We start from the raw sequence: 17,317 nt of genomic DNA, 5'->3' as shown, positions 1-17,317 counted from the left end.
AGATTACTCAAACCTAAGCACTCACTTGTGTTCTCAAAGCAGTAAGTGCTTCTCGTTGGGGTGGTCCTGGTGACTTTCCAATCTACCATTGGTCAAAATTGTTCAATGCAATGTCTTGACCCCAACCAAGCTGAATTGTCAGCAAGATGACTCAAACCTAAGCACTCGCCTGTGTTCTGAAAGCAGTAAGTGCTTCTCGTTGGGGTAGTTCTGTTGGTTTTCCTTCTCCCCTTGGTCAAAATTGGTCACTTTAAGGTCTTGACCTCAACCAAGTTGAGCATGCTGATATGTCAGCAAGATTACTCAAACCTAAGCACTCACTTGTGTTCTCGAAGCAGTAAGTGCTTCTCGTTGGGGTAGTCCTGGTGACTTTCCAATCCACCTACCATTGGTCAAAATTGTTCAATGCAATGTCTTGACCGCAACCAAGCTAAATTGTCAGCAAGATTACTCAGACTTAAGCACTCAACTGGTTTCTGAAAGCTGTAAGTGCTTCTCGTTGGGGTAGTCTTGCTGACTTCCCAATCTACCATTGGTCCAAATTCAAGTTCAATGCAATGTCTTGACCCCAACCAAGCTAAATTGTCAGCAAGATTACTCGAACCGAAGCACTCACCCGTGTTCTGAAAGCGGTAAGTGCTTCTCGTTGGGGTCATTCTGTTGGTTCTTCCTTCTACCACGATTGTTCAATTTAATGTCTTGACGTCAACCAAGTTGAGCACGCTAATATGTCAGCAAGATTACTCAAACTCGCTTGCGTTCTGAAAGCAGTAAGTGCTTCTCTTTGAACTTTCCAAACTGTCTTTTCAAAAGTTGATGATATCAAATCATGACCACGTCAAATGGAGGCCTTGACGATTTTCCTGTCCCACAACCTATTGTCGGGAGTTTCAGCATTCATTTGCAATAGCATGACGTTCTTGGTCATTAACACACCCCAAGCAATTGTACTGACTGGGATTTTTACTGCAGTAAGTGCTTTTCTTGGGGAATTGTTGCTGCACAAACATCAAGTTCCCGGCCCTTGGGACATGGTGGGAACTCAATTCCTGGATGATTTTTGCTGCTTTTGCATTACTGAAAAATACTCGCGTAGTCACTTTGTGATGACCTCAAATTGAAACACCAATGTTTTTCTTTTCACAAGTGCTTCCTTTTGGGGTTGTCGCGGCAGTGAATTTCTCAGAAAACAGCTGTTCCCACTGATAACGATCGCATGAATTGACAACGATTATAGCCATTCATTAACCCCAATAAATTCCTGACGTCACATCATCCCTTTGACATTTAAATACGTGATAGGCGGAGTTCAGTTTCAATGGCTGAAATTTGTATTTAAGAAGACTGCACAAAATCTTGACGTGGCAGGTATGGTCCATCAGGGAACTGGCAATGCTCGTAAGAAGGAAGACCTGCACGCCGAGTCCGTTCCATTGACCCAACTCGAACACTTGCTTGAATTTGAAATAGTAAGTGCTGCTTGTTGGGGCAGTCAGACAGACATTATCGCCATGATTCGTGTCCATAGTGGTACTGTACGGATGTGCCTTCAGAAATTTCCATTCCAACAAAATCCATTTATGTTATTCATCATAAGGGGCTTGTGTGAGCCATGCTTTGTCTGGCCCCTCACCTAGGACCCGTTTGCCATGGGTGACCCTACCAGGGGCATGAAGCCCCAGACAACATGGCTTCTAGGATCATAGGGGCACGCAAATGTATTTAAAATAAAACATGACCGAACAATATCTTTATCAAAGTAACACATTTAACAACCTATTAATAATCAGTTTGGCTTGACAAATGATCTACTCTGTTGTGGTTCAAAAGTAAATTGCATCAATTTAGTGATATACCGGTACTACTTCTTGTACAAGTATTTGATTGTTCAAGTGTACCTAATAAAAAGTCCACTAAACGTACCAGCCAATGCAGTTGAAAGACTAACAGTTTTAAGGGGGAAGTAAACCCCCAAAATGTCTTTATTATAATATGTTGTATGTTCCTCCACTAGTCGAAACGCTGCATTGTGATTGACATTTCGTTTTGGGAATACGAGTCAAGTAGTAAAATTCACCCGTTTTTTCCATCTCAGCGGTGACCATTTTGCCACTTCCTGTCGACTGAAAATGACATCACAGTTTAGAAAGAACATTTTGAGGTTGACTTCCTCTTTAACTAACACCTACTGAAGTGGTTTTCACCTCGCTGTGATGTCTGCACCCAGCGAAGCATACAGCTCAATCAGGCAGTCTGGTTCACCATTGCCACCTTTAATCAGGCCATGGTGAAAAGCTTGAGTCATAAATGCCCCTTCCATTTCATTTGTGGTTTGAATGTGGACACATGCAGTTTGATTGGGACATGTCATGGCGCCTTGATTTATACGAAGTTCAAATCATAAACATGGCATCTAAGCTGTGGCCCAGAACATCAGATACGGTACACACAAATTTATATTAACACTGTCTTGGTTCAGGGCAGTGGTCCCCAGGCACCGGGCCGTGGACCGGTACCGGACTGTGGGTCACTTGGTACCGGGCATTCATTCACGACATAGTGCTCTACAATCGATTTTTTTTTTAATAAAAAATATAGAACAATATCCTGATTTATAACAATTCATACGCAAAATCAACAAGGTACTGCAAACTCTTTATTTAGGAAAATTACAAGAGTATTGTAGTATACAAATTGCTTACTTTAACACTGAACTTTGATGTCGTGTTTTTTCTTTAAATGTGCGGCGAGATTTGTGCTCCCTGAATATTTGATCACTGCATGGCAGGATTTACAAACTGCACGTGTCTTGTCCGTTGAGCCATCTTTTCTTTGGAATCCAAAGTGCTTCCAAACGAATGACTTGAAGCCTAAAGGGGAGCAAATGTCCTCGTCTTTTTGGACACTAGCCATAGCACCAGCCCAGGAGCCGCGTACTAGTTGTCGCCTCCCCTTTCACGTGCGTGCTCTGCTCACAACACAATAACGCCGGGCGCACTGCTCCCGGAAAAAGGAAGCAAGCAACAATGAACTAGATTTCAAAATAAAGTCGCGTCTAATGTCCGAGGTCAAACACGGCGATATAAATCGATGTTTACCTTTAGCATCGATGCCAATAAATCGTAGAGCATTATATCGGTTAATCGATGTGTATCGATGTATCGTTACACCCCTACTGGTTAGCACAACCGCCTCACAGTTAGGAGGGCGCGGGTTCGATTCCACCTCCGGCCCTCCCTCTGTGGAGTTTGCATGTTCTCCCCGGGCCCACGTAGGTTTTTTCCGGGCACTCCGGTTTCCTCCCACATCCCCAAAACATGCTTGGTAGGCCGATTGAGCACTCCAAATTAGGTGTGAGTGTGAGTGCGAGTGGTTGTTCGTCTCTGTGTGCCCTGCGATTGGCTGGCAACCAGTTCAGGGTGTCCCCCGCCTACTGCCCAATGACTGCTGATTTGATTTTCAGTGGGAACAGTGTTGTTGGTCTCCCTTTTTTGCTAGTGAGTCATAGTCTGGAGTAAAATTTATTGTGGCAATTCTTAGGAGAGATCCGAGGTGTTGGTCCGTTTACCTCGATCTGTGACGGGTTGATGTTGACGTTCATGTGGCTGAACGTCACGTCGCGTACGTCGAGCCAAATTGGCCACTCTCTTTTAAACGCTCGGCACTGTGTCCACCTTGCTTTTCCTTGGGCGACTCATTTTAATGGAAGGATTCCAGGGGAAGGTTTGTGGGTGGCTTTAGCGCAAAACTGCATCAGAAAGCTCAGCGCGCAAATTACAAGAATGCTGTCGTCAAAGCCCACGCTCTAAATTCGGGGCTGATACGAATAGAGCGAGAGTGCGCCATGTCCGTACTACTAAGTACGTACACGCACTTGTGAGTGTGCACCAAGCTTCCGGTGGTAAATGCGCAGGCGAGCACTTCGCCATCTACTGGGGAAACGCAGTCATTGCAGGCAAAATGACCCAAAAAAAAAAAAAGTTACAATAATACAATTTGTTCAGGGTTGGCGGGCCAGATTAAACGGTCCTGTGGGCCGGATGTGGCCCGCGGGCCGTAGTTTGCCCACCCCTGGTCTACAGTATACATACTATGTGCCGAGCTGACAAACAACTGTTCCTTTGATTTCTTCTGCCATTTATGGTAAACACAGACAAGTAAAACGCAGTTCTGTTTGAGCTAAAATAAGCCAACACATAATGTCATTGCACAAGTATGTCTCTGGAGACAGAAGATGAACCATAACTTCGAAGGCACATCTCAGGGCCCCGACTCAGGTGCGTAGCGAAAACGGACACTAGAGAGTAGAGGGGGGCCTATGAGCTGCTGCATGACTTCATAACGCGCCCGTTTTATTTACAACACAGTATTTATCCCTCATCAAGATCGTTTTGCAAGCATCCAAGGGGTGTCTGGTTACGTCCTACTTGCTTTTCATGTAACTCGATTAACGATAATTAGGTGTCGTATTCACTTGTTGTGACATGTTGTGACAACAGCGTTGTGTGTATTTCATAACCTTAACAAGAATTCACTTACTAGCATATAAATTGGCCTTTAAATAATTATTTTTGCTTTATTCTAACATCAGCAGTACATACTAGCAAGCTAATTGAATTTGTACACTGAATATTTATAATCAGTTGCAGCATAAAGAAATGACTCCAGAATGCTATAAACATAATGACCAATAAGTCAAACAAACCTTGACGGAATCTACTATGTATGTGTTCATGTCAGTAAAATAATCTGGGATTTATATACTAGTATGATTCAAACAACTGACAGGACAATGTGACTAAAATTGGCAATCTCATCTCAGCATGTCTTTCGTGATTATTGCTTTAACTCTGACCTGACACAAACCACAAAAACAGCGTGCTTCCACATTGAGGAGAGTGTCTAGGTATGCCCGAGGAACAGCATGTACGGAGATGTCACACCTCCTCAGTCTAACAAAGCTGATGGATCACACATCTTATGTAACAACCATCTTTTTATCCAATTCTCTCGTCGCATCTTGTCATCAATTGCACATTTGTTACGTATAGTTTACTGGTCAGACAAAAATTGCCAGGGAATGAATTCCTGCTGCCATTAGGACTGAGATTAATGACCCAATATAACCAATGAACGAGCCAAAACCTTAAAAATAAATAAACAGCATCTGAACTGCAAAAACCAACTCATCAAATAATAAAGACCAGATTTCCAGGGAATCCTCTTTAACTTACCATTTTACTGACAAGCATGTTGAGTTAGCGTATGGTGGGAAAAAAAAGTACTCTTAGTAAGAAGTGCCAGTTGAAACACTGTGTCCAAAATCATAGACTCTTGGAACTACTGCTGTTAAAATCCCGTCTGGAAGACCGTGATTCATATGACAGGTAACAAATCAGGCCTCATCAAACCCAAACACAAATGGCTACACTAAGAAGCCTGCTAATACTGTAAATCAAAAACAGATACCGTTTTTTTCCGTGTATAGTGCGCAAAATTTAACGAATTTATTGTCCTAAAATCTGGGGTGCGCATTATACACGGGTACAAAAAATTTTAAATTTTTTTTTTTTCTTTTTTTTTTTTAGTCGTGGAACAAAAAGACAGGGTGACATTACCAAAGACAGGAACAGAAAGCAAACAGACATCATGACAGTAACACATGCAATGATCCGACGGTGAGCGAGGGGCAGACAGGACTTAAATACAAAACACGTTACATCGATTGAGGTGACACAGGAAGAGAGGGGCGAGGCGAACAGAAACTATGGCAACCTAGACACATAGCAAAACTGGGGACGAGACGTGACAAATGTCCCTCGAAATGAAACTTGAAATCACCAAGTTTGGGTTTCCAAGGGTGTTTTTATTCCTCTTCAACGTCTCTCCCATACAGAGCCGCCTTTTTCACGTCCGCACGCCTCTTTCCTGTGCGCGCACGGAGCGCGGTGGTGCGTTTATGGGCAGTCGGAGAAATCAACGGCAACAAAAAAAATTACATCCAGCCTAGTTAAGACCATACCAAAGACTATAAAAATGGGACCCATTGCCTCCCTGCGTGTGTGACGATCATTGGGACTTAAAAAAAAAAAAAAAAACAATTCATAAAAAAAAAATCATAAAAATTGGGTGCGTATTATACATGGGTACAGGCTTTTTTCCAGCATCAGCATGCCATTTTTAGGGTGCATATTATACATGGGGGCGCACTATACACGGAAAAAAACGGTACATGGTAATACATTTTTTGGGATGTGGTAAATTTGGTGAATCTGGGCTTTTCCTCAACTTTCCCAAGTCTGCAGCTGACTAAACAGTAAACGACCTGTTACTTCAAATTGATCTGGTCAACATGGTATTAGAAGAGACACAGTTGTGTTGTGTCTAAGGTCATTAATATCACACCTTGCTTTTTTCTTCTCCACTAATAAGCACCTTTTTACCATCCCAATTAAATAAACCTGTGCATCGTGTAAAAAGTAAGCATGACCAATTACTATAATGAGCAAATTAGACATTGCCTATAATTTGAGAAAGAACGCATGTTTATATGGCCTTAATATATAGAGGTCTTCTACCTCGTGTTGGCGAATAACCACATACTCAGAAACGGGGTTTTGCGGTTTTTAGTTCAAAACCAATGTTATGGTCATTGACTCCTTAGATGTCACATTCATTTACAGCAATTGAACCTCAAGCAAAAACTCAATGCCAGAGAAACATCCCTCCACAAACAGTGGGGGGGGGCACTGAAGGATTGAGGTCATTCCCAAAGGACAACTGCTGACAGGCTTTAAATCCTCCACTCATCCTCACCTAGGATATCAAGTTGTCATCAAAGACTCGCAGTCCAATTTGAAGTGTTTATATGAGCATTACTATGCCATTTTAGGAAGTAAAAATAAAGAATCACTCAGTCATTTAGAGACAGGTGCAGAAGAGGACTCGGGGCACTGCAGGACCATTTGAACTTCAGAGAGGATAAATATATTGTACTGTAAAGGAAGCAAACACACATTCCAACACAAAGCCAGAGAGGGGTAAATTGATATACTTCCTACATAACTTGGAAATGAAACACTAAATAAGTTTACTATGAATTAACTAGATCGCTGACTAGATCTCAAATATTGGAAGGGGGGGGACCACTACATGTTGAAACCCAGTGAACTACTTTAAGGTTTGTTTATGTTTGTGCCAGGATTTGGAATCAAATTTAGGCAACTCTATTAAGTAATCACAGCCCATGCCAAAGGGGTTACTCTGAAAACCTTATTGTAAAATTAGGATCATAACAACAAGCCAGATTGTCTCCACAGCTGCAAACAGTGTTCCTTCCTGATAGCATTCTAAGAAGAAAAATCCCACCCATTCTTAAATGTAGGGGGAGAAGATGCTCCCGTGCGCTGTCCAACGATATGATAAATGAGAGGAAAAACCTGCCACACAAAGCTGTCACTGAAGCGCTGACAGACTGCTGCCTAATATAGGCGAGGTCAAACAAAAGCACAAGGCCTGTCATGCTTGGCCGTTGGAACTATTTAAAATAGCGGACACCGTATCAAAATGAAGCAACAATATTTTGGTACCGACACCCTAGGGAGCATCAGGTCATACATACACTATTAGACTAGAAGGCCAGAAGTGGACGGCACTGTCGGCATATTAGCTTACTGGCAGCTATTTGACATACCTATCGAAACAAATGTTTGGGTAGTTTATCACGGGCCAACTTGTTCAAGGTCAACGGTGCTGTAATGTACAGACCGTGTTTCATTGCAGTTTTTATTTTACAACAAATCTAAAATGGAGATCATAAAAATATCAAAAATCAAAGCAACCTCCACTAACCTGGGTTATTTTTGGAAAAACATTGCAGCGGCCAGTAATTCAGTTTTCATCAACCCGATAAACTCTCCCAACACCCATAATGTCCGCTGTGTCTCTCTGGCTTGTAAACATCTTCCCTCTCTGTCGAATCTCCACTAGGAAAAACGTTTTTTCAGGTTTCGACCTGGCAAAATCTACCGTCAGAGTTCAAACGTAGTTTCCAGCAATTCTCTTTGCTGAAAGAAAAATAATTCTTGAAAAAACATCTATACTGAAAGCCAAGAGTGATCCAACGTAAGTGAAGTCTAAATTCTAGCTGGAATGTTCAAAACATATTTTGTTCTCATTAAAATTACATTTTTGTCATACATCTGGTTAGGAAGTCCAATGTGACAGCCCAGTAAGCACTGGTGAAATATTGCGGAATCTTCCAATGTTTAGAAGTTGCTCATCCCTGCTTGAAAGTGTTATTTTCTGTGTTAGTACCACAGAGTTAATCTCATTTATAAAAAAAGAAAAAAAAAACCATTTCCTGTCTACATATACAATCATTGAGACCCTAAACATTTTGCTTTCAGTGATTAACCTTAATTTCTGCATGGAAGTTGCTATAAATGTAGCAGATAAATCAAAATAATTCTCTAAACACATCTAAGTGTGGGCAAGTCAACTTTCAAAATGTTCATTTACTTTCACATTGAATTGTCATTTTTCAAATCCAATTTATTTTAATTTACTTTCACATTCAATTGATGTCATTTTTCAAATCCAATTTATTAGCCAAAGCCAAATAAATATCACTTGAACCCCTAGCTTCTCTCACTCACTCTACATTTGCTCACCGTGGATTTCTTTGATTGATTGGAACTCTGATGTGAATGATGACACAATTTATTAACGTCACTAAATTGTACATTATTTTATGTTAAAATACAGAAAGTAGTTATTATTATTTTATTCATTTGGCTGAAGCAACTCAAGTATATTATTTGTTGGTAGTATAGTTTGACTATTCTCGATTTAAAAAAAATATGCTTCTTACTGAATTAGTTTCTTCAATTAATATCACCTGTTAATAAGGGTCCCAAACAGCAACCTGATGGTCCTTTGAATGTTCTCAGTGCACAGCCAACTCCACTGCTCTCTCATGATCAGACACAGGATGTTCAAAGTGACGTCAGCCAATGCCATCTCAGCTGCACCTGTGCCCGCACCATACAAAATATCATTTGCCATTATTGATATCCAATCCAAATATAAGAAGATTGCTTCATATTGAACATGGCAAGGCATGATGGCTTACAACCATGGTTTCTCTACTTTATCTCTTCAATAACACTGCCCTCTAGTGTAACAATTACAATACTTCACCTCCAACGATTAAACGTTTGAGATGAAATATTGTTCCATAGTGTTTTGTGGAACTGGATTATGTATTTTAGGGATATTCAAACATTTTCCTCCAAGTGCTGCATGAAGACAAATAGATGGATGTGAGGACCACTTTGACTTCCTTAATAATAATTTATCAAAGCAAGTTAAAACAACTACATCAAGAAATTATGTATTGTTTTCATATATATTATAGTTACTTCGGAAAAATTAACATCATAGCTGTCTGTTAAATGTAGCAAATATTTTAGGATTTTTCTGAATTTTGGTGTGGCCCACTAAATTAGATCCACCACTGTACTAAGCAGCAACCGAATCACCAAATTCAGTTTGGTGTTCAAACTAAATTGCCAAAATCAAAATGAAAGCAAACTTAAATCTTTAAAGCATTTTTTACTTTTTAAATAGCGCTGTGTTGTGTGTAAAATGTCATTTGTAGCATCAGCCACATGCCACTGAAACACAAATGGCAGGTCATAAATGTCCCATGGACTGTACTTTGGAATAGTGTGTCCAAAGAGGTCATCGCGTGACATAAATTTTCATTAAATGGAGCGTCCGTCATCATGTGCGACTGTGACTGGGATTGTCAAATCCTTTCCCCCGCCTATCCAAGCCTCAGTGTGTTTAGCGGGGTTTTATTTTGAAGTCTAAGAAGAGAAAACCTGGCATCCTTGAATGAAAGTAAACTGCCCTTCAAAACCATTCAATGGCCCCAAAATGAACACGTTCACAAGAACGCCCACGGAGCAAAAATGTGCTATACGTTCAGTTTACGTTGGTTCAAAATATGAACGAGTTCGTGAACTTTAGTTCATTGAACGCATTCAGGTACAACACTGACTGTTAACATGGCCAGGATCTCCACTCTTCACTCACACGAGGGGGCGGGCGTATCAGTTGAGTTGCGCATGCACGTCTCAGAACAAAAACTCCAAATAATTTGTCCTCGATTATATGAATTTAGAGATTGTCTGGAGCCAAAATCATGATTATTATCAAACTTCGATTAATTGAGCAGCCCTACATAATTGGCTAATTAAACTAAAACTAACTAGGGAGGCACAGGTGGAATTACATGCACTCACATTTACCAGCCATAACAACGATACCATTAACTACCGTATTTTCTGGACTATAAATTGCGGTGTGGGGGTGCGCCGTATACTCAGGAGTGACTTATGTGTGAAATTATTGCTCTTCGTTTGTGTTTATGTCACATTAGCATACCTATCGTTAAGCCTGTTGTTGCTCGTTCATGACTGTTTTTGGTGTTGGATTTTGTCGAATAAATTTCCCCCCAAAATGCGACTTATATATGTTTTTTTTCACTTTTTTGGGCATTGTATGGCTGATGCGACTTGTACTCCGGAGCAATTTATAGTCCTAAAATTATGGTATATTTTTCACATGTTCTTTTCACACTACACCGCATGAGGGTGCTCTAGGCCTGTGGAATAATTGGAACTGAAACTGATGATGAGTCTGACGTAAACCACATAGAAGAGGAAGCACTGCATCTTCTACTTCCGGAGTTAGGGGAGTTGTTTATAAGTGACACAGAGGATGAAGATTTTGTTGGATTTAATAATTTGGAGTGACACGGTGGTTCGATAAACTGGTTAGCATGTTAATTATGCTATGGTTATTTGAATAACTCTTAATATATTATGTCAGGCACATTCTCAATTCCTTGTTTATGTAACGTTATCATACCGTACCATTCAGCCTGTTGTTGCGTATTCTATTTTCATTTCAAATTGCCTTTCAAGATGACATATGTTCTTGGTGTTGGATTTCATCAAACAAATTTCCCCCAAAAATGCAACTTATACTCCGGTGCGATGTATGTCTTTTTCTTCTTTATTAAGCATTTTATGGCTGGTGCAACTTATACTCTGGAAAATACGGTAATTATTTTTAGATTTGTGTAGTTTTTGCATAGTCAACTTGTCCAAAGTGTTGATAACAACAATAATGCCATTACAATGGGAGCCCCGCGCCCTTACCATGTCCTTGTCTTTGCTTTCTGATGGTACAGTCGTTCTGTCTGTATTGTGTGACAATTGGACTGTCCCTGCAATTTGGCAAAGATGTGGCAGACAGATTCTCTTCTCTACAGATAAAGTTTTGCAGGTCCTCCAAAGACATCCCATTAAACACCTGTGAGTGTACAGCAAATAAAATAAAAAAAAACATTACCAAAACAATAAAATGCCACTGTGGAAAAGTCAAAATGATTTGTGGCTTACTGTATGAGTTTGTTCCAGGCTAAACAGGACAGGTGCTCTTATATCAGAGCCATTCATGAATGGGATGCTTTTGCTGGAAAATTTCAGCCGTGACCTAAAAAGAGGAAAAGAAAATCCCTTTTCATCTTATAATAGTTTATGTTGACAGGTACACAAAATTGTATTCTGTGTGTTATGTAAGTATTAATGATAATTCAAAGTCATATGTAACTATCAAACTGCGTGTTTCATGAGTTGAAAAAGCAACGTAAATATTAGTGTAGTCAAGTTCACATTCATGAGTGAACTGTACCTGCGTCAAGCTGTTTGTTTGTGCATCGTTTGTGCTGGTTTGTGTCGTAATTTCATTTGGGTTCATTTGGAGCAGAACTCTAGATGACCTATAAAGTAATCTCTTATAACTACAAAAATGTAGCAGCAAAAAACTACTGGACTACTTCAAAGAGAAAGTGCAGGTGGTGGTATGGGTAGACGTGAAATGATGTCAGTAGAGCATAACAGAAATGATGCTTGTAGATCACAGCAACACCAGAGATAATAGACAGAGATAAAAAGAGAGTCTGAAGAGTTAAAGAAGTCATCCCCAAAAGTTTCTTTGTAATATGTCCTGTGCAGCATAACTAGTTGAACTAATTGTAGAATATAAATTAAACTGTTAAAATCAGTTTTTTTTATCCATCTCAGGGGTCAGCCGCTTTGCCACTTGCTATCGACTGAAAATACATCACAGATGCTCGTGCTCAGGTCACAACCAATCACGGCTCTGGCAACTATGATGTCATTTTTAGTCAACAGCAAGTGGCAAAACGGCTGACCCTTGAGGTGGATAAACACAGGTGAATTTGCCTACTTAACTCATATTCCACAAACGTAATATTAATCAGAATGCCATGTTTAGTCGAGTGAACATACAACATATTGTTCAGAAAATTTGGGGCTTGACTTCACCTTTGGGAGGGGATAGTAGATCTGATTGAATACTTATTTAGCTTCAAGCAATTGACAAATCCCTGACACGTTTCTGTTTGTGGCTTTGTCTTTCATTGATTGAGAGCAATACTCTAACTCACTAGTGGTAAGGAAGCCATAAATTCCTTCAGAAGTGGGGGGTACTATCGCTTACCATTAAAACCGCAACTGCATTTTGTCATTGCAAAATAACATTTGGGTTATTGCTTGACTTTCATCCACAAAGTGGATGCATATGTGCCAATGCAGCTCAATCAGACCGACACAACATGAAATCTCGAGATCCTCCGATTGGCCACGCATGTGCGATTAGCAAGCGGCTGACTACGCCTTACGGTAACTAACCAGTGGTTTGGCGATCCTATTTACAATAATATTGAACAATTTCCCATGGCAGCGCTGAATATCTCTCACGGCACACCAGTGTGCCGCGGCACAGTTGTTGGGAAACACTGCTGTACAGAGAAGGAAGGTTGCAAATCTTATAATGCACATCTCAACATTTACATTTGTTATGTTGAAGGCATTTTCTATTTGGGGATTTTTTTTCTCAAATCACATACCTGCTCTTTTTATCAGTATTAAGTTTCCCCACATCCAGCTCGCCTTCATTTTCGTCAGTTGGGCTCTGAGGCTCTGAACGAGGAAACGCTGTCTTGAGAGTGTCCACGATTGCATTCACCACAATCTACATCGACACACAATATTACAAACAAGCAATCATTGCAGCATGTGCATTCATCAAGCTCCTAATATTGCATCTACGACAAGTCAACCTAATGATAATTATTTCAATGGCAAAATAAGGCAACTACCGTACCTTTCGGACTATAAGCCGCAACTTTTTTCTCAAATTTTGAACCCTGCAGCTTAATAGTTCGGTGTGGGTTATCGATGTATTTTTTTCCGTTATTTTTGTGATGACCTGATCACTTTTATACACTCGTAAAAAGGCTGTGGACCGCTGTTGTGCTGGGCGGAGGGATATGTGACATGGTCACTGGAAAGAAAAGTGGTGTGTTGATCGCATGTCCATCCGCCAGGCAAATAGTGCCGTATAATCCACACATAGAGACAGAACGAGATCAAGACGGATATTACTGACAGGACGCTTTAATACTAGGGGTGTAAATCGCGGGTTTTGTCACGATACGATATCATATCGATACAAAGAACTACGATACGATATTTGCCGATATCTTAAAGCCTGCTGCGATTCATTCACGATATATCGCGATATAGTGCTCTACGATCGATTTTTTTTTTTTTTAATAAAAAATATAGAACAATATCCTGATTTATAACAATTCATACGCAAAATCAACAAGGTACTGCAAACTCTTTATTTAGGAAATTACAAGAGTATTGTAGTATACAAAGTGCTTATTTTAACACTGAACTTTGATGTCGTGTTTTTTCTTTAAATGTGCGGCGAGATTTGTGCTCCCTGAATATTTGATCGCCGCATGGCAGGATTTACAAACTGCAAGTGTCTTGTCCGTTGAGCCATCTTTTCTTTGGAATCCAAAGTGCTTCCAAACGAATGACTTGAAGCCTAAAGGGGAGCAAATTTCCTCGTCTTTTTGGACACTAGCCATAGCACCAGCCCAGGAGCCGCGTACTAGTTGTCGACTCCCCTTTCACGTGTCTGCTCTGCTCTGCTCACAACACAACAACGCCGCGCGCACTGCTCCCGGAAAGAGGAAGCGAGCAATAATGAACTGGATTTAAAAATAAAGTCGCGTCTAATGTCCGAGGTCAAACACGGCGATATAAATCGATGTTTACGTTTAGCATCGCTGCCAATAAATCGTAGAGCATTATATCGATTAATCGATGTGTATCGATGAATCGTTAGACCCCTATTTAATACACAAACCGTCATTACGGGGGACAAAAGAAATGCATATTATCCAGCTTTTAAGTTAAAGGCTGCTTAACTTAAAAGCCTTTAGCTTTTAAGTTAAAGGCAGTCGATTTGGCCCATTGTTGAGGACATCGTGTTGCGTCATCCTTTTTTTTATTTCCCAGTCACATCTACTCTGGAGCAGTAACTTAGTAATGTAGTAATGTAACTTAGCGCTTCGTGCGTGAATAAAATTAATAATAAATAAAATAAAATTAGCATGAACAGACCCTCATCATAGAAAATGCTAGAAGAAATGCATAAAAGCGACGGCGAAAGAGAGACTGAGAAAGTGTGTGGCGAAGGTTCTCTAACCCTATTCCAATCGGACACTGAGGAGGAAGACTTTGATGGTTTCAGTGCACAGGAGAAAGATGAAGACGGGTCTTTTACTGGCTCTTTTATTTACTTTAACTGGTATGTTTTTTTAACCAGCTGGGTTAGGGCTGTGCTACCATGTTACTGCTGTATTACCGCTGCGTCTCAGTGACTTTTACCGGTATGTTTTTTTTAATCCAGCCCTATTAGTGCTGTGTTACTTCCGTGTTGCTGCGGTATTACTGCCGCGTCACAGGCAGTGTTCGGAAAGAAATGTTAAGGTATGTTATTAAAACTTCAAAAAGGCTTTCTGTGTACAGTCTTTCTTTGTTAATAACTTGCGTGCACACTTCCGTGTTGCTGCGGTACTACTGCTGCGTCACAGGCAGCGTTTAGAAAGACATGTTAAAGTATGTTATTAAAACTTTAAAAAGGCTTTCTGTGTACTGTCTTTCTTTATAAATAACTCGTGCGCACGTGCGGCTTATAGTCCGGTGCGGCTCATATGAGAAAAAAACTGAAATATCCCCAAATTTTAGCTGGTGCGGCTTATAGTCCAAAAATTACGGTACTTAGCATTACTACCCTACAAAGAAGTACTGGACTGTCCAGCCCAGTGGTTCTTAACCTTTTTCCTTGTCCGCACCCCATTCAATTCACCAACCAGTTCTCGCACCCCAAACCCTAACCCTAAATAATTATTATAATAATAATTGCTTTACTTTACAACTATAAGGCTTAATTAGCATTATCCCTAATGCTAATTAACACGATGACTTCTTGATTTCCAGAATTTTTCACTTTTTTCGGTTACCCGACCATTATCCCCCCAAAATTTTAAATTTCCCCCAGGGTATCCTCGCACCCCCTAGGAAGCATACCCCCGGTTAAGAACCACTGGTCTAGCCAGACTAAAGAACATTATCTTTAAATGAGTGTAATTTAATGTGTGTACTGCATGCATTTTTATAGTGTGCACAGCAACTCTTCAGTTAAGGCCAATGCAAACAAACCTTGTCAATGCGGGAAACTATAAAAGGTTTCTTGACGAAGGCAATCCGGGCATCGGTATTAAGTGCCAGAAACTCCTGCATCTGTTCACTGTTGGCTATTTCAGGAATAGTACAAAGATGCTGGGGGAAATCAAAAACATGTAGTTGTTGTTGTTTTTTTTTTACGAAAAACAAATAAGCCTTACATTGGGCTCGATTTAATGAAATATAAATGACTAACACACCTTTAGAAAGGTTTCCAGCATTCCTTTTCTGGCCTCTATTTTGTCACTGTCCATGTTTCCAAAGGGCATGTCCGGAAATATTTTCTTTGGACCTTTTACACCTTCAAAACAGTATAAATAGGAAATAATATACATACTGTACATTTTGATTAGAAGGCCTAATTCAAAATCGAATAATCTTCTAAACCTACCTTTGATGAGTTTCTTTAGTTCTGTTCTCTCTTCCACGCGTGCTTGTAGGTTAAGAAATTCACTGTATCGTCTGTTGACCATATGGTAGGCCACTGGGTGAATGGAAGATGGACTTTCAAAACTTGAGTGCAATGTGTCTCCATCCTCTGAGAATGACTGGATACGCTCTGGGTTATCACAACACATCGCTGTCTCATACTGAAAGACATCAATAAAAAATACAGCTTGACATAAATCTATATACTGTATAGTTAAGGGTCACCCAGACAATTTAGTCTTGTTTTCTGTGAAAACTAACACAATTGCACAAGGGTTTTCAAGGGTTTCCCTAATCATGCATTACCCTTCTAACCAAATTAGCAAACACAATGGAGCACTGGAGGGACGGTTTCTGGAAATTACCCTTTATACACGTATGTAGATATTGCATTAAAAACCAGACGTTTGCAGTTAGAATTTACCACATTAACAATGTGTAAAGTGTATTCCTGATTAGTTTCAGTTATTGTTTTAATATATATATAGAGAGAGAGAGAGAGAGAGAGAGACAGACAGAGAGACAGAGAGACAGAGACAGAGACAGAGAGACAGAGAGACAGAGAGACAGAGACAGAGAGACAGAGAGACAGAGACAGAGACAGAGAGAGAGAGAGACAGAGACAGAGACAGAGAGACAGAGAGACAGAGAGACAGAGACAGAGAGACAGAGAGACAGAGAGAGAGACAGAGAGAGAGACAGAGACAGAGAGAGAGAGAGACAGAGAGAGAGACAGAGAGAGAGACAGAGAGAGAGACAGAGAGACAGAGACAGAGAGAGAGATAGAGAGAGAGATAGAGAGATAGAGAGCTAGAACATATATACATATACACACACACACACACGCGCCTATTCACTTTCTCTGAATTGTTTTGCTATGTGGTACGCCATGAATTTTTTTCTGATGTGAAATATGTGCATTGGGTTAGCTTCAGGTGTTTCAGGCTTGATGTTTTAACGTGTGCGTCATTTTGACTGGCTGACAGGATTCAGCCTTCATTACTTTGCCAATGTCTCTGGTCACACCTTGTAGTTGTAGGACCTCCATGTAGGTTATACAGTAAGTCCTGACGACACCTACACTGGAGGGCAATCTGTTCCTATCGGTCTTTGTAAATATTTGGCAGTTACCGGCAATTTGACTTTTTTTTTGTTTTTGTTTTAACTTGTGTGTCTTTTTGACT

At 40.3% G+C, this 17,317-nt stretch overlaps 1 protein-coding gene across 3 annotated transcripts in view; it reads right to left on the bottom strand.

Moving 5' to 3' along the window:
- The window catches only part of snx19b (sorting nexin 19b), a 100,969-nt gene that overhangs the window by 77,841 nt on the left and 5,811 nt on the right, over positions 1-17,317 (bottom strand). For all 3 annotated transcript variants that reach the window (XM_061279982.1, XM_061279983.1, XM_061279984.1), the window contains 7 exons: positions 16,096-16,294; positions 15,905-16,005; positions 15,681-15,800; positions 13,007-13,131; positions 11,475-11,568; positions 11,232-11,385; positions 8,900-9,032 (listed from right to left, as the gene is read on the bottom strand). In XM_061279982.1, coding sequence (XP_061135966.1) covers positions 8,900-9,032; positions 11,232-11,385; positions 11,475-11,568; positions 13,007-13,131; positions 15,681-15,800; positions 15,905-16,005; positions 16,096-16,294 — 926 coding nt within the window. The remainder of the gene's footprint in view (positions 1-8,899; positions 9,033-11,231; positions 11,386-11,474; positions 11,569-13,006; positions 13,132-15,680; positions 15,801-15,904; positions 16,006-16,095; positions 16,295-17,317) is intronic.

The sequence above is a fragment of the Syngnathus typhle genome, linkage group LG6, assembly GCF_033458585.1.
Source record: "Syngnathus typhle isolate RoL2023-S1 ecotype Sweden linkage group LG6, RoL_Styp_1.0, whole genome shotgun sequence".
Lineage (NCBI taxonomy): Eukaryota > Metazoa > Chordata > Actinopteri > Syngnathiformes > Syngnathidae > Syngnathus > Syngnathus typhle.
Note: the sequence above shows the minus strand (reverse complement) of the source record. Positions and strands in the feature narration are given on the sequence as shown.